General features: G+C 44.8%; 1 protein-coding gene and 1 long non-coding RNA gene across 2 annotated transcripts in view; one reads left to right on the top strand and one right to left on the bottom strand.

The window, feature by feature from the left end:
* Positions 1 to 753: 753 nt before the first annotated feature.
* HIP1R (huntingtin interacting protein 1 related) overlaps positions 754 to 18,301 on the top strand; it is a 59,849-nt gene continuing 42,301 nt past the window's right edge. The window contains exon 1 of the mRNA XM_037878745.2: positions 754 to 1,029. Coding sequence (XP_037734673.1) covers positions 937 to 1,029 — 93 coding nt within the window. The 5' untranslated portion in view covers positions 754 to 936. The remainder of the gene's footprint in view (positions 1,030 to 18,301) is intronic.
* LOC122463019 lies at positions 1,523 to 10,155 on the bottom strand. Its single transcript, XR_006285960.1, has 3 exons — positions 9,386 to 10,155; positions 8,565 to 8,711; positions 1,523 to 3,987 (listed from the first exon to the last, which is right to left on the bottom strand). It is a non-coding gene; the product is annotated as an uncharacterized LOC122463019 (long non-coding RNA).

Genomic DNA, 18,301 nt, shown 5'->3' with positions numbered 1-18,301 from the left:
TGGTAAGCTGTCCATCAGTATGCTCCAAGTAAGAGGATTCTATTGTATTTATAAGATCACTTTAGCTATTTTTGAGTTACACAAATAGAGACAAAACTGGCTTTAGGATAAACAGGGTGTATTATGGACTAGGGGAGGGTTGCAGTACTAATGCTTATCTTCTGTTTTCATAACAATTTGACATGAGTGAATGCAAGTGAAGGTGGAGTGCTAAATGTTTAGAAACCTGCTTCCTGACCCAAATCCTTCTCTTGAAGTCAAGGAGGTTTGTCATTGATTTAAAGTAGATCAGGATTTGGGCCTCATTGCATAATTCACTCTAAGGAAATCAGAACAGTTACTGCAGTCTCCCTATGAATTCTGTATTACCCTACTGGGGAAGAGGAGTAATTAAATACAAACAATCCTAGTTAGTAAACAGGCACTGATCCCCCTCAGCCTTTCGCTGTTGGTATCATTTCAGGATCTTCCACTACCCTGCGTTGGGCAGAGAGGGATGCTTCATTTCATACCCTGACTGTGATTCTAGAATTCAGACTAAGGCTGGGCCGAGGGGCTGCAGCGGGTGGAGGGAGAGATGGAGACAATACTTTGCAGGGGAGCCGCCGCTGCCTGGGCAAAGCAGGGGAGGATGCTGCCTGAGGAGGGAGGGCGCGCAGCAGCTGCTGGTTGTGAGTGGCTGCCTGGGAGTGGAGAAGGGAGGATTCCCTCGCCTCTGAGTGGCTGCTGCTGCCCCAGCAGTGGCCCGACCCGCCCGCCGGGGGCGCCCTTGCGCTCCCTGGCCGCGGTCTCGCCGGGATGCGAGCAGTTGCGAGGCTGAGCGTGTGGCCGCCGTGGCTGCGGGAGCAGAAGGTTCCGCGCTTCAGCCCTTAGCGGAGCGAGCCGCCGCTTCTCCCTGCCGCCCAGCGGGCTCCCCTGCCCGGCAGCAGCAGCAGCATGAACACCATCAAGAACGTGCCGGCCCGGGTGCTGAGCCGCCGGCCCGGGCACAGCCTGGAGGCGGAGCGGGAGCAGTTTGACAAGACGCAGGCAAGGAGGGGACGGCACCGGGGGAGGAGGAGGGTGCTGCGGGGCAGGGGCAGGGCGGCGGCGGCGGCAGCGTCCACCCTGCACAGTTGGCGGGGGGGCAGCGGGATGGTAGCCGAGCGGGAGGGGGGAGCGTGCAGCCCTCCTGCTGGGGGGACGGGGGGAGAGGAGCATCTCTAGGGCGGGGGGCGGCGTAAGGTGGAGACGGGTCCGTGCTGGGGAAGGGGCGAGAGCGGGGTCCCGCCAAAGAACACCCCAGCGAGGGGGTGAGCAGTCGGTGGATTTTGTTACAGGAAGTAAATCCGTAAAGGGCTTGTGTGTTCACTGGTTGTGCTGGACTCTGACAGAGAAAAGGGGTGTGTGTGTGTCAGGGGTTTATGGGATCTCCGCTGCTTCTTCCCAGGGCAGGCCTGGGCTCTTTACGGCTCGAGGGACTTGTCGTCCCTGGCTCAGGCATTTTATCTCTGGCTTGGCTACCTTTGCTCTTCAATTTTCGTGAATAAAATTCATGAAGTTTAAGACCAAGGGGGGGAAAAAAAGCAGACACATCTGGATGTGAAATGCCCCCTGTTGATTGCATTGATACAGTTTACACTTCCTGTAATAAGGAAACTGTGGCCTGTCTAAATCAGACACCTTCAACCAGGTTATTCATTGGCTGGGCCAGCTGCCAACTCAGCTCTTTCATTTTAGGGACTAAGGGGTGTAGTATGTGTTTGGGTGGGTGTCAAGAAGTGGTATTAGGAAAGATCTGATCAGGCTGGTTTGTTTTGTACAGGTAAAAGTGAATCAGTCTTACTACATTTCTCTCATTTCCTCTGCCTATAAGGGTTTTTTTTTTTTTTTAAAGAAACGTGTTGCAATGGTTGTACTCTTTCTAGTTGTCCTAGTATATCCGGTTTGACACAGTTACAGAAGCCTGATGCAGGAGCAAACCTGTTTTTCTTTCCATTGGCAAAACAGGTCCATTATTATCTAGGAATCTGTGAGGTGAAAAGTTTCACATGTAATTGACTCTGATAATGTTATGTGTATATTAAAACATACACCCTCTTGTTTAAATATCTGTGGTGTGGATTATTTTTAACTTTCTTTAGTATACCTGTTTCTCTGAAAATGAACGAGACTGTTTTTCTAGCAAATGGAAAAAATTGGCTTTTCCATGTGTTGTATACCTTTATAATAGATTTTAAAAATCAGGTGTAGAAATGTCTGTGGGTCTTAAGTTTTGGGAGTTAAAATATGGTATAAAGACGCTTTGAAATAACCTAAAATACAGATATTTAAAGAGAAGACTGAGGAATACAGAATTTGTGGGATGGTGGTTCATTTTATTAGGCGTTCAAGCCCTTCCATAATTGAAAGTCTGTGTTACATTTTTTTAGGAGGCATAAGCAATTAACTGTTGTTTTCACATGGAATAGATAACTCAATTGTCAATTGGCATGAAGCTTAAAATAAGAATGTAGTCAAATAGTTTTCCACAATTTAATAACTTTAGGGAGATTTAAATAACTGTAATTTCTAATGCAGGTGTTTGCTAATATAATACACTAAATAGGCTAATCAAAATTCAGTATCTTGGCTAAATATCAAATACCAAATTATATTTCTATGGCTGACTAGATGTATTAGGTCACTTCCTCAAACAGCAAGTGAACTTAAATTCAAGCAATAGTCATGTGAAATAGCAGCATTAATTGAGATCACGTCATTTTTCTACCCTACTCAACTCCCTTGCGGCAAAATTGAATAATCTCTCCTAATTTGGCCCACAAGATTGTGGAGTCTTGTCTACCTAGTCATGCAGTTCCTATGTATGTGTATTTGGTTGTTTGGGGGAGTCTTAGTTTGGGAGGAGGGCAGTGAATAAGTTACATAGGGCGCCTAAGGCATGATAAAATAAGTCTAAGCCAGTTTATCCAAGAGTTGTATATTGTGAGTTCACTGACATACCAGATACACAATTGCTGAAGTAATTGGTTTTATAGTTTTTCTTTGCTTCTTTCTTACCTGTGTATAAAATATGCACACAGGGTCTGCTTTTTTTCTTTTTCTTTTTCAAAGGTGCTAAGCACCTGCAGATCTCACTGACTTCAAATGGGTGCCCTGCATTCCTGAACATCAAGCCTCTAGCTCTTGAATTGCCTGAGACTGATGCTGCGGGACTATCCCCTTTTAAATGATTGCACTAAAGAACAGTAATAAACCCTTAAGAAAAGGTTTTTTTCCCACAGTGTTGTCTTCTGTTTGAACACTCCAAATATTGGCAAATTATTGAATAGAAAGTTTTATAACTCCAGGCTGATGGACATGAGGGTCCTGCAATCCTTTGGAATTCAGTGGTGCTGCTGAAGGTTAAAGGAATAGCAGCAACAAAGAATGCTGAACAAGTACTCTATCAACACAGAGTGCAGGCCAGTAAACATGCTGCAAGCTGTTCTTTGCTGCCCTTCAGATGACTTTAAGTCTTGCAGTGATAACCTTTTTTAAAATAGAGGTAGTAAAGTCTGTTTGTCCTGGTCCCATATTATCTTCTGTAGATCACAGGTTGTTCTTGTGCATAGACTTAAAAACAAAAAACCAGGTCTGTTTCACTCATGACACTAGTATAGGCTGGACTCTGGGATTGAGAAGTTAAGTACATTAAGTTGACCCATTTGGCTATTGGCAAAGTGTAATAGAAGCAGGTTCACTCCAGGTGCCAAAACAAATGGAGGAGAGAGAAGAGGAAGAATAAAAATAGACATAGTTGACTGTCTTTTAAAAGGACAAAACACTTCCTCACCCAGAAGACAGCTAGAAATAAACACCTGTTTTTCTGATCGCTTACATGCAAGCGACTGCTATAGTTGCCCTAGAGATGTTATGTGCTCTCACATGAAAGGCATAGTGGCCTGCAGCACTGTGAATGGGAGTGCCGGTTGCTCAGGAATATCTTTCTATTTTGATATGGTCACCCTATGGAAAAAAGTGAAATATTTTGGAATGGATAACGCTGAACAAGTTTTTCATCTGTAATTTCTACTGCTATCACATACTGCAAACAGACTCTTATGTCTTGTGGCAATTCTAATGTTTAGTGCATGAAAATTTTCCCTTCTGCTCCCTACTATAAGAATATCTCAAGTGATCATTTGTTTCCCATCTTCTCCTGACAAAAGGGGCAGATAAGTTTCTTCTTGGAATAATACAAAGGGCATCTCCTGTGGCCTACAGTTGAAAGGCTGTGGGGGACCAAGTCTTTAACTCAACCTGCTAATTCAAACACCTGATCACTTCTCCTGTCGCATAGCTGTTGCCCCAGATGTTCTGATAGTTCTTTCTCTCTGCAGAGGGACGGAATCTCACTCCATGTTGCCCTGTCCCACTGGCTAACTAATATGCCCACACTACAGTAATGGGAGCCATATATAGGTATCCAGGTTAGCTAGAACAAAGTGAATGAAAACAGGCCGAGTCTCAGTTTCCTTGTAAACACCACCAAACAGTATAAAAAATTTCTGACTTTACTGCTGCTTTATGTTCCTCTTTTTCAGTTTGTCCAGCTGTGCTGGGAAAGGCAGGTAGCTGATTAATGCCTATTCTGTAGTATAACTGGCATTTACTGAGGAAACTCAGGCTGTCTTTTTGTTGGGAGAACCAAACTTGCAGTTCAGGTTCCCTTTGGACAAGTCAATATAGAAATTTGACAGGCTCTTACTTTAGAGAGAATCAAGGTGGGTGAGGTAACATATTTTATTGGACCAACTTCTGTTGGTGAGAGAGGCGCCCACTTTGTGTCTCTATCATGGGACCAACACGGCTAGAATAGCACTGCAAGCAAAGTTCTTACTTTGTTAGATTTACCTGCTATTGTTACAAGTAACCCTCTGAACAACTGAAAGGAGACTAGAGAGGAAATATTTTTCAGTTTGCTTTGTGCATTTATCACTTTGGGTGTAATTACTGTCAGTTTTTTTCCCATAGTCTCTGTGTGGGTCTTTCACACAGCCACAGAAGGTAGAGAAATTTTTCTAAAATAGGAAAATAGAATTGCAAAAGCATAAATATTGTCAAGAGGTTAGTGTCCAAAACTAGTGTAACTCTTTTGTTTTATATTGGGAAGATTTTCAGACTAATATCTTTTTAAATGAAGTCTTGATCATGCACCTATTTATCTGTCCAAGACCAAATTTCTTAACATCTCGGCAAGTTAGATTGTTTAATTTAAACAAATATCTCTCAAGAGCTTTCACTTTCATGAGCCTCATAGGAGAGTGCAAAGAGTCGCTAGTAGCGCTGTGCACGTAACTAGGGTTTGGGGGTGGGGGGGTTATTCTGAAAAATTAAAATTTTAGCTCAACCTAAAACTATTTTTAAAAAATTGGCAAATTGAAAAGTAAAAAAAAAAAAACATTGTTTCAGATAAAACTAAACAGTTTGTTCAACCTGAAACTAAACATTTTGTTTTGTTGAATTTTTTTAAAAAGCGTTTTAAATAAAACGGAAAGCAATTTTGAAATAAGTCATTATGAATCAGAAAAAATGTCTTGATTTTTTTTTCTGATTTTATTTTAGGACTTTGACTGAAACAATTCAGCGAAATTGACTCGAATTCACAAAATGTTTGTCAACCCAAATCTGCATTTATCATCTGAAGAAAAAAAAATTTATCTGAAAAATTTCATCCAGCTCCCATAATTAGTGCCACAAACAGTCCAGATAGAAATGAGAGGTTTTATTAAAGTTGTGGGTGCACCTTTAAATGTATTTGTGCTACAAATTACTGTGTGCCTGGGCTAGCTGGGGCAGGTGCCTGAATCAGTTAAATACATTTTAGTGAATTCCTGGCTAATAACAGTATGCCTTGTATGAAACAGACCTCTTTTCTTTTTGTACCATCCAAAGACACCTTTAATGTAAGACTGATTCTAATGACTGAGTTGTTGTACTTTTTTGAAACCAACATCACTTTAAAAAACCCTTCAAAGTAGTCGTAAATTATATTGATGGGCATTTTCAATTTAATTAGAGCAGCCCCTTTGGTTGATACAAAGACAATAAGAGAGTATCACATTGAGGTCCAATTGATGCCAGTGCAGAATGAGCACTATTCTCTGATGTATCACAGCTTTGTGATGGTGGTATCTTTACTGTATGGTTGCTTAGGGCAATCTGGTGTACTTCACTGAAGAATATTGTTGTAAGAGTTGGCACTTCAGCCAAGAGACTGAAACTAAAACTGTCATATCAAAGAGCTCATAGTGGGATTTCCTTCCTTGCTTTACAAGTAGTTTCTATTTCCAAATAAAGCATCCCTCACCTGGAATGGTTCCCCTCCCATAGCCACCTTTATGCATCTAAAAAGATTTCCTCATCCACTCAGCCCAGCTGGGAGCAGATGCCAAGGGGGAGATGACACCATCCCAAAGGAAGTGATGCTTGTTGACATGCAGTCACAAAGAGGCCTGGTTGTACATTCCATTCCCAAACAAGAATCGCCATTGAGCAAAGCAGGGCAATGCCTGTCCACATTGCCTCGTGACTGCCTCTGAATAAGCCTAACCTCTTCTTGAGTCACTTCCTTTGGAATGGTGTCAGTTTGCCCTTGCCATCTGCTCCTGGCTGGGCTGGGTGACTGAGGAAGCCTGCTCAGAAGCAGGAAACCTTCTCTAGAGTATGGCACACCGTACCAGCTGAGGGACACTCAATTAGTAGAACAAGTTGTCGGGAGCCATTGGAGAAAGGAGTACGATGGATTCAAGAAACATTTACTGGCCAGCACCTTTTCTTGGCAGTAACCCTTGTGGAACTGTCTAGGGCTATTGTTGGAATACATGATTGGAGAGCTTTAAAATCCTTATTCTGTGTTCACACTTTCATTTGGGTATTACAGCCTGATCCTGAGCTGCTGGGAGCTCTTAACTCCTGTTCTCAAAGTCAGTCGGTGCTGACCATCAGCACCTTGCAGGATTGAGACTCCTCCTCCCCTCCCCCACACATGCTTGAGCACTCTTTGGAACTAGGAGCCAAATTGTGGCACAGCATGAAAATTGCTTCAGAATGACTGCAGTCCAGTTTCTGATCACCAGTAGCTTCATGCCCCCTCCAGCTTATCTTTCCCCATGTAGATCATTTATAGAAATGTGAATAATCCTTTCTTTCATGCTGCTTGTTTTGCTACTTGTGTGTCTATGTGGATGCATATATAAAATGTTCATTTAAATTATTTAAGCATGATTTAATAGGAACACTGGTCTTAAATTTTGTTGTGTCCCCTAACTCTACATTTTGGGGCTGAATTTACCCAGACCGTGTCCCTGTAAGCATGCATACTGGAGGTGTTAGTGAATCCATGACCGATACAGGCATAGAACCCAGGAGTTGTAAAGTGTAGCCTGGAATAAAATCCTGCTGGGTTTTGCGTTCCTTAGGCATTCAAAGATAAACATCTCCACCAGAAATTCAAAGATCAAATGAACCAGGCAGATGCCCAGAACACAATGTATATTTCCACTTGGTATCACTTTCATATTGCATTTGGTTTGTTTAGAAGACGGGGAAATGTTAGTAGGACACTTATCCTTTTAAGCAGCCATTGGGAATTAGGCCAATTTGACAAGCCTTGGGCCAATTACTATAAAAGGTTTACAGTGCACTGTTCTGCTACCAAAAATAAACCATAAGGGTGGCCTTACAGAGAGCATTGTGCGCTGTCATGCAGGAGACTTGGTCCCATCTCTGTGATGGGGAAGATGGTGGCACTTTAGCATCACTTCCTTGTGCAAGACAGTTGGAAGAGCATTGGGTGGAAGTATCTAGCAGTAATTAATGTGGCCTGAAATGAAAGAGTGGGTGAAACACCAGTCTCCATCAGCCGGACTGTGTAATCATGAGGTTTAGTCACTGTATTGGTACGTAAGGGTTTTGAGTAGGAGACTATAGTCTGGCCTAATGGGGAAAAAATCTGGCCACTTGTTGTCCCTTCATAACTCATCAAAAGTCCTGATTCTGGAAATAAATATAGGCAGGGTAGGTGGGTCTGGCTCCAATGAACTATGTATTCAGTGAACGGGAGTGTAGGTTACAGCTCAAGAAAGACATTGAAATGGTCTTAGTTATTCTTTCTCCCATAACATCATTTCAACCTACTTTGCCCTGCTAGACCATCTGCCATCCAAGTATCTCTCAAAGTGCTTTATAAAGACTAAAGAATGAAAAATGTCTGACGCAGGTATTTATTCTCCCCATTTCTCAGCTGGAGGAACTGAGGTGATTTCTTGCCCAGAGGCACACAGAAAATCTGTGGTAGAGTTGGGAGTAGAACCCAGGTGTCTTGACTCCTAGTGCTGTTGTAATGCCTACAGACCCTGGTTGGCGACAGGCGGGATTGAACCTGGGACCTCTGGAGCTTAGTGCATGAGCCTCTACGGCATGAGTTAAAAGCCAACTGTCTGTTAGCTAAGGCTGTAGAGCAAACTTCACTCTTCCCGCCCCCTCACCCACCAGGACAGAAAACCACACCCAGGAGGTATGTGGGTTACACTCTGCCTTACCCCAAGCCCTTCCTTCTAATGTTACTTGATGTATAGTTGTGTCCAAAGTCACTAGAGCATTCACCCTGCCCCTCTATCTTCTTGGAGCACACAGGATACCAAGAGACTGTGAGGGCCATTGCTGACTCTGTTGCATCTTGGATATGCCTGGAACACAAGAGCCAATTTTCCTACATTCTGCACCATAAGGCTAGAGATACTGAAAATGGAGGATGTGGATTATATGCGTGAGGTTCATATATACAAGGTTCAGTGATATGATACAGCCCCCAATACTCTAAATTTCAGTCAAATATTTCCTACTTGGGCTCCAAACAAATCCCACTTTCATCTCTGTACATCTTGTTCTGTCAGACTGAGTGGCTTCCCTTGGGGGCCATTCTACCTAAGCACCATTCACCATCCCAGAGTAGCGGGAGTTTAAATGAGCAACAGTGAAAGAGTTAATCATATTCATATTTAAATTGTCTCCACCGAGCTATGGAGCTAACATCCCAGTCAGATGAATGGGAGGCAGTTCAGAACGTTCAGCGCTATTGCAAGGTTATACTCATAGGCATAAAAAATAAGAGTCTAAATTCAGTCAAAACAAATGGGGTCACTATGTCTGGCATGCCATACGATATTGGCTCAGGCAGAGCCTGACTGGCTCTAGAAATGCCAGAATGGGTACCGTCTGCTCTGTCGTATAGTCACTTCAGCATCTTTTTTTTAATTGCATAAAGGGATCCTTTAAAGAGTTGAGCGATCAGAGTTTGAACACCTATCGACCCCGGGATGTTTTTCCAATGAAGATCAGTCTAGGAATTGCCAATCCTTACCACAATCCTCAGGAAAAGTGAAGGGTGAGCCTTGGACTGGGTGATCATGAGTGTGAATGCGTCAGGGTGGATATTCCAATTGACCTATTTCAAAGACATCCTCCAATCCCTGCATAGTCTGACTTTCCCAAGGCAGCTCAGTGAGTAATGGCCTCTTGCCATGGAAATTAGACATTGACAAGGGGATTGGCAGTACATCCAGATTTGATGATTTATGTCCAGTGGAGAACTGGGACTGAAGAGTCAAAAGGATGAATCTTGGCTGAACACGAGCGACTAGAACTCTGACCCTGCATTATTAGTAAATAGACAGGCATGTGCAGTTGGAGGGCGAGATCCACAGCTGGGGTAAATCAGACACTGAGATTTAAATTTAATAATGATAATTTAATAATACTAATTCCTAGCTTTTATATTGTGTGCTTCCACCATAGATCTCAAAGCACTTCACAAAGGAGGTCAGTATCATCCCCATTTTACAAATGGGAAACTGAGGCACGGAGAGGTGACATGTCTTACCCAAGGTCACTAGCAGCCCAATAGCAGAGCTGGGAAGAGAACCCAGGTCTCCTGAGTCCCAGTGCAGTATTCTGTCCACAAGGCAACACTGCCTCTTTCTACCAGCCGAGGGTCTGGCCCTCCATTTTTAATGCTTTTGTCTCCAGTCCATTTGAATAATTACAGATATTTCTTCTCTTGCTCTAAAACATCTTAATTGATTCAGAGCTTTGACCTTTATAACTTGGGTTATAAGCCTGAGTGACTGTAAAATAAATGTAACATATGGATAATAGATCACTATTGACATTATAGTTCTGTACATAGACTTCAGTTTTTGTACCTCTTATGAGTAAGTTTTAAAAAAAACCCAACAGCACTCCACAAAGTGGAAGGCTCAGGGAATTAGTAATAGAATACACAGCCTCTCCCCTCAGGTCCTTGGACTGAAGCATCCGATGAAGTGAGCTGTAGCTCATGAAAGCTTCTGCTCAAATAAATTGGTTAGTCTCTAAGATGCCACAAGTACTCCTTTTCTTTCAGTACAATCTGAAGCTCACTATAGTCTGACACCTTCTTAGTGAGTTGCATCAAGAAGGTTTGCGTGTTTATGTTCCCAAGAGTCAGGTATCCACATCCCAGTTAGCATCCTGGTCTCAGCAGAGAGAGACCAAAGGCAGAGTGGATTTTGGAAGCTGAACTCCGCTTCTCACTACTGTGGTCTCCCCATAGCCAGGGTGGTGCACGTTGACAGTGGCGTAGCTTGTGTGGCTACTCGCTACGTTCTACCTGTTCTGTGGACAGTAGGTTCCCAAGTTGTCAGTGTGGCCTCATCACAAGCAGTTCAATTATCTTCAACTTTAAATCAAAATCTATATAGTGAGGACTTTGAAGCAGGGAATCGATGGTGTGGGAAATGCGAGGTTCCCTAGTAATGTCATGTCAAAAGGAGAGAGGATTGACACATCAAAATGCCAGATGAAATCCTCTTCCACCCATATCTCTGGACTGAGGAACCTGAGAAGCCAGGATAAACTCCTCAGTTGATTCAGACTAGTGCCCAGCTTGGCAGATATCATCTCCCTTTCCGTTACAGTCTTGCTAAGGCAATGCATCTGGAAGAACAAGCTGCTACTGTTGCTACAGCTGCTTCCTGTGTTCTGGCTCAAGGAGGCTTCTCTGGCCAGCTTTCCGTAGAGCTTGTCTACAACTGGAAATTACCAAGATAGCTGTTCTGGAATGACTCCATGACTCCGCTTACTCTGGAATAAGAGTGTGCATTCAGGGTCTCCTTTGGAAGACGTTATTCCAGAATAAGTTTCAGTAAAGTTTCAAGTGTGGAGAGGTCCTTAATGCCCAGGCCCTGAGGTCTCACACTGCCCTTTGGTTTCAGAGTAACAGCCGTGTTAGTCTGTATTCACAAAAAGAAAAGGAGTACTTGTGGCACCTTAGAGACTAACCAATTTATTTGAGCATAAGCTTTCGTGAGCTACAGCTCACTTCATCGTATGCATCCGATGAAGTGAGCTGTTGCTCACGAAAGCTTATGCTCAAATAAATTGGTTAGTCTCTAAGGTGCCCCAAGTACTGCCCTTTGGGGCACTTTTCCCAGCCTGGCTGCAGAGTCGCACTAAATGCCAATCTCCGGTTATCCCTGCTACAGCGTAGAGTGGAAGCAGGAAGCCAGATGACCTGGAATCCTACTCAACTGCCTTTGGGGCTGGAGCCATCTCATGTGTCCCTGTGCCTTAATTAGTGGAGGCAGCATGACTGTTTGTCAATAGTGCTTGAATGAGCCTCTGTCTCATTGCCTTGTGGTCAGAGCCAATACCTCACATGTTCATCAGGGTTGGGCGACTTCCTGGATAGACAGAAGAAGAATCGAAGCAGAGAACGCAGCTTCCCTGGTTTAAAGCCTATAAATAAAGGAATGAGTTCACTGAACTGGGGAAAAGGGAAGTTCCTCACTGGTCAACATTTGCCAATCTAGCCCTGGGGCACCTCCTGCCTCCCTTGGTGTAAATAGAGGAGCCCCATGGTCCATTATTAGTCATGGAGTTGCAAGTCCCAGAGGGACATGGTGTCATCAGTGACAGCTGCTTGTGGGATGGGAGTCTCATCCTTGCTAGGGAGTAACTAGAAGGGTGCAGTGAGTTCCTTTTTAAAAAAATGTATCCGCATCCTTGCTAATTGCCCTGGGCGCCATATACTCCCAGGGCCAAAGGCAGCTGTACTGTGAGCAGACAATGGCATAACTTCACAGAGGCTTTTGTACCCAGTTACAGCAGGGCTGAAACTGGCCCTTGATATCCCAAGGTAGAGCTACCATTACACATAATGGGATCCCCAGTCAGAGATTTAGTGACGTTAGAAAAAAGCCAGATAAAAGAGCCAATCCTTTTCCTCCCTCCCTCAAATACCTGCTGGTCACCAAAAGAGGTGTCGGCCCCAGCACATGTACAGGGTGTGTACAATGACCTGCTTGTCTATGCTGGCTAGAGTCTGCTGCATTGCATCCATCTCAGAGCTCTTCTCTGCTTCATTCCACATTAGATGTAAAGCAGCCTTACCATCAACCCCAGGACTGTTCTATTTAGTTTCTTTTTAAAAGAGAGTGAATTTAAAGCTTGTGAAATTGATAGCCCTGGTGACCAAAGTTCCCTCTGTCACGCTGTCTGGAGTAGCTCACAACTTTGAGTGCCCACCTCAGGGCAGACACCCCAAACTGTTGTTATGTTCTATAACTGGATTTCACCAAGCCAGTAACTAACTGGATCACTATTCCAGTCTTACCATGGAGTCACAGGCAGTCCTCTTAGACTCTCCAGCCTATCTTGCCACCCACACATCTGGATTTTGTGATAATGATCACTTCAACCAAAAATCACACCAGATCAGGTTTCTCCCAGTGTTACCCCAGATAAATTGGTATTCCAGATCTTACACCAAAGACAACATTGCCAGCCAATTCTATAGTTAACTATAGGTTTACCAGCTAAGAAAAGGAAATGAGAGTTATTGAGAGGTTAAAGCAGGTAAAATATATTAACAGGTGAGTCACAGTTTGTAAGTCCAAATGGTGGCAGAGATGTAATAAACTGCCAGTTTCCCAAGAAAAATTTCAAGGTGCACAGAGGTGTCTCTGGGGATCTCTGCTTTGTATTTGGCCCACTACCCTGTAAGAGTCCAGACAATCTGAGATAAAGGATCTTTGAATCCATATTTATATCTTCTCACAGAAGATAAGCTGACAGTCTCTTTACCCAGTTTTGCTTTTTCTTTGATGATGATGAGGGGTGAGGAATGCACTTTGAGTCTCTGACCTCAGGTCACCACACACAGTGGCCATTTGCTTTGAAATTAGCACCTTTTCTGATAAAGTCCTTCATTAGCCTTCCCCAAGTCGTCTTTGATGTCTGATGAGTTATTTAGTTACAGGGGTATTTCCAATGGAAATGTTAGCTATTACATTATAATGGCAACAGATACGTGAAAACAACAGAAGTAACATTCCACTAGTTTTCATGAAGTTTAAACACCTGAATACACTCTTACATTTACACTTATTTTGACCTATACTAATACATAAGTGAATTGGCCTGAATACACTCGAGCATGACCAGGTCAACCAGCATCACACACACTATCCACACAACTGGTATAGGATGGGCAGTACAAGCTTCCTTGAAGTGAGCACCCCCAGAAGTGAGAGTTTAAGTCTCTGTCTCCATGCCTGTTTAATCCTTACCCTCTCATCACACTGCCAGCAAAGATACCAGTTAGTGGTCAGTGAGGCAGTGATTTATGACATGGACACCTGTCCATTGGAAACTGCACTGAGATCCACCAAATTAAAACCACGTTAGCACTGAAGAGCCATCCATCAGTCAGCATTGTAGATCAGTGTTGGCCTAGGCTTACCTGCATCACCTGAGCATAATTATTTGGAACTAGACTCCAGCTGTGGAACCACTGCCTTCCTTCATTGGCATGTGGGAGAAACTTAGATTTTAGCAATAGCTAAAGAAGTGGTTTTTCTTGAACTCTTGGCTAAAGGAGAAAGCCTTTAGCATATAGCGAGGGGTTTCCACGTCCGGTTTATTTAGTGATGTGAATTCTTACGTCTAAATGAAACTCTCATATCAAAAAGTCAGTGAATGGATTCCATCAATCAGTTCAGAAGAATGGCGTTTCTGGCGAGGACATTTTCACATCACCTTTCCTCTACTCAAAATTATTAAGATCCAAAAGTATCTAACTTCTATTAAGAATCACTTGTTAAAAGTTGTTGTTTAAAACAGGCTTCTCTAGTTCTTCAGTGCTAATACTTTGAGCCTTACTTACAGAATTAGAAATAAGCTCAGTCTTCTGAGTAATAAAAAAAGAAAAATCATAATCATGCTCTAGTCTTATGAAAGACTGCCTGGGACACAGAGCCAACTCTCAGTGGAAGAGAACTGAAAAGCAAGCTCCCGTCCCCCAGAGAAATAAAAACACAACAACTCCGCCCATGGGATTATAAGGGGCTCAAATCCTGCTCTCTTGTTTGTATACATGCATAGGCCCATTGACTTTCTCCTAATGCTTGGCTTCTCAGCAAAGAGGCTACTTATGGGAGTGAGTCACATGATTGTGCAATGAGACACAGAACTGATCTCATCCTCTCTATTCGGTATTGCAGGGTGGAGGTAAACTGAAAGTTTGCACAGCTCGTAAGTGCTTTGTGACCATATGAAAACCACTTGGGAAGGCTCTGAGGACACCCCTGTATGGAATCCTGCTGCAACCCCCTAGGTCTGCCAGATGGGGTTTTAGGCTGACCCTGTAATCGATTTGGGAGGAGAGTATCTTTTTCAGAGTGGTAGCTGTGTTAGTCTGTATCAGCAAAAACAACCAGGAGTCCTTGTGGCACCTTAGAGCAGAGGTGGGCAAACTACGGCCTGTGAGCCACATCCAGCCTGCGGGACTGTCGTGCCCGGCCCCTGAGCTTCCGGGCTGGGGAGGCTAGTTCCCGGCCCTTCCCCCCTGTTCTCCCTCCCCTGTAGTTATGCTGCTGCACGGGCAGTGCAGCTTGTCCCGCCCACCTCCCAGGCTTTCCAATAAGCCTGTCCCGCCGCTCTGAGTGGCCTGGTAAGAGGGCGGGGGGAGAGGGAGGTGGGATAAGGGGCAGAAGGTCCCGGGGGGCAGACAGGGGGCAGTTGGAGGGGGCGGAAGTTCGGTCGGGGGGGTGGTCAGGAGACAGGGAGCAGGAGGGGTTGGATAGGGGGTCGGGAGGTCCCAGGATGGGGGGGACAGGGAGCAGGGGGAGTTGAATAGGGGGTGAGGTCCTGGGGGGGCAGTTAGGGATGGGGTCCTGGGAGGGGGAGGGCAGGAGACAAGGGGGGGTTGGATGCGTCGGCAGGGGCCTGTCAGGGGGTGGGGGTGTGGATAGGGGTCGGGGCAGTCAGGGGACAGGGAGCGGAGGGGTTGGATAGGGGGTGGGATCCCGGGGGGGCAGTTGGGGGTGGGGGGTCCCAGGAGGGGGGTTGGATGGGTCAGGGGTTCTGAGGGGGGCTGTCAGGGGGCAGCAAGAGGGAGGGGGTGGATAGGGGGCAGGGGCCAGGCTGTTTGGGGAGGCACAGCCTTCCCTACCCAGCCCTCCATATCGTTTCACAACCCCGATGTGGCCCTCGGGCCAAAAAGTTTGCCCACCCCTGCCTTAGAGACTAACAAATTTATTTGGGCGTAAGCTTTTGGGGACTGGCTACAGCAGGCTCTTGCAGAGATGGTTTTATGGAGGTGGAAAAACAGGTAGACATTGAGCCCTTGGGTCTAAAAGACAGGCGTGTTCTCATGGGAACACTACAGCGCACTGTAATAATAATTAGATCTTTTCAGTGGCTCTTAAAGCACATCACAAAGGTTCTCAGTACCATTATCCCATTTTTACAGATGGGGAGATAAAGGCACAGGGAAGGGAAGCAACTTGCCCAGGGTCACCCAGCTGGCTAGTGGCCAAGCTGGGCATAGAGCTTCATTTTCCTGAGTCCCAGTCCCATGTTCTATCCACTAGGCCACACTGTCTCCTTGTATCTGGAAGGGTTCCTAACACACTTCCTCCAGGCATACGGTAAACCACCTGTGTGGATATTATGAGACTTTACTGGCTGAATAAATCTAGGAAGAATGAAAATAAAATCCTTAGTGCCTGTTTGATCAGCACAGAAACATTGCTTCCTACTGGCATAGGAATTGCTGATTTCTTGCATCAGTCTGTATCCTGCATTGTAAGTCTTGTTTTTATTAATAAACCATCCTTAATCAAAAAAAGAAAAGGAGTACTTGTGGCACCTTAGAGACTAACCAATTTATTTGAGCATAAGCTTTCGTGAGCTACAGCTCACTTCTGTAGCTCACGAAAGCTTATGCTCAAATAAATTGGTTAGTCTCTAAGGTGCCATAAGTACTCCTTTTCTTTTTGCGAATACAGACTAACACGGCTGTTACTCTGAAACCCATCCTTAATCAGATCATGACAGTTGATGTATCTAAAATTAATTCCCAGTGACATTTGGTCACTTGCAAACCCCCATACTAAGAGCTAGAGTTTAAGGGGGCCCGAGCCTGCAATGTACTGCGAGGTACTAACACCCTCTGTTCCGATAGGACTGAAATGGGGTTGAGGGTGCTCACCCCTGTGAAAGATTAGGCCCTGGGTTAGCAGCTCTGTGAGGGACCTGTGAGTGCATTTTGCTATGCGTTTCAGACTGATGAACTTTAGGGGTTAAGAGGATTAGATCAAATTATTGGCTTAGCTACTTTACTACAATTACAGCCCAAATGTCAGTTTAAACCCACAGGCTTCATTAAATACACTGAAAATAAATCCTGCATCTCTTCTCTCCAAGCCCATAACCTGCCCCTACAGTAGATCCTTCCAGCCATGCAGGCTTGAGTGTGTTTGCACTGTACTGCTGAGCCTCAAATAATCAAGATCTTCTGCAAAAGTAAATTCCGTGCTGAATAAATAACCCGACCGACCTTTCTATAACCACACGCACTGGGCCTCAGACACCGCATCTACCTGTGTTTGGGGGAGCGGGGATTAATTCAAGTGGCCTCCAATAATGAGGGTGGCTGCCACCAGTGCTAAAATTTGTGGAAGTCTATTTTCATGCTTCTAGCCTACATTCGAGAGGGACAGTCAGGCTTCCTGACCTATTTTGTGTGTCACAGCCAGTGCATTGCATTGTATGAAGGAACAACTATTTGAGCAGATTGAGTTTAGGGCCTCCCTAAACCTAATATCATTGGAGTTCCCCTGACTCCTGAAGCCAGACTAATCCCAAACATCACACCTCCTCCCCATTTGGATGCACATGCAGACTGATCAGGTATAATCTGTTTAATTCCTACATTCATTCATTGCTACAGTCTGAATTGGGGTCTGGATCTTACTCAGGGGGATGGGCTATGAGCCAATAGTTCTTCTGTTCTAAATTCTCCAACTGCTTCACTTTGGTAACTTTACACCTCCTCCTAATTTGTCAGTGTTCAATAACTGTGATCTCCTGCTCAGCTGGACGCAGCACCCACTACTTCAGATGTGTACTGGAACCATTGTCCTCCTCACCAGTTCCTATTGGAAATAGCTGCTGCCCATCTGTTTCTGCCACATGGCCACCGGCAGGACCCCAGAAATGAACAAACATCTAATGTCCAAGCAACTAATTCCTAGAGCCTTTGCTAGCTGGAGGCTCCCGACTAATTCCTAGAGCCTTTGCTAGCTGGAGGCTCACGACTAATTCCTGGACCCTTTGCTACCTGGAGGCTCACGACTAATTCCTAGACCCTTTGCTACCTGGAGGCTCACGACTAATTCCTAGACCCTTTGCTACCTGGAGGCTCACGACTAATTCCTAGACCCTTTGTTACCTGGAGGCTCACGACTAATTCCTAGACCCTTTGCTACCTGGAGGCTCACGACTAATTCCTAGACCCTTTGCTACCTGGAGGCTCATGACTAATTCCTAGAGCCTTTGCTAGCTGGAGGCGTGAGCCTGACAAGTGCTAAATGAACAGGTGTCCTCACCACGGGGGCTGACACTGATTGGAGGCTATGCCAGCAGCCGTAGAGGAGGGGCCAATCGTGAAGACTGAATACATGTCAGCGGAGCCCGTATTACTCTGCTCCTGTGCTGCACCTGAGAACGTCCGCTTCCAGGGCTGTTGAAACAGGAGAAAGAAACAATAGACAGTCTCTGCCCCCTGGAGAAGGCCTTGGCCATGGAATGCTCTAAAGAAACCCAAAACTAACAAACAAAGCTGGTAATGGAGTCCTCAGCTTGTCAGACAGTGCGGCGGAGACTCCAAACAATTTAGACGACCTTCTAAAATGGGTCAGCCTCAATGGTTTTTTTTTTTTATAGCTGCATTAAT

The sequence above is a fragment of the Chelonia mydas genome, chromosome 15 (genome assembly GCF_015237465.2).
Source record: "Chelonia mydas isolate rCheMyd1 chromosome 15, rCheMyd1.pri.v2, whole genome shotgun sequence".
In the NCBI taxonomy this organism is placed as follows: domain Eukaryota; kingdom Metazoa; phylum Chordata; order Testudines; family Cheloniidae; genus Chelonia; species Chelonia mydas.
The sequence above is the reverse complement of the archived record's forward strand: the minus strand, read 5'-3'. Positions and strand labels throughout refer to the sequence as shown.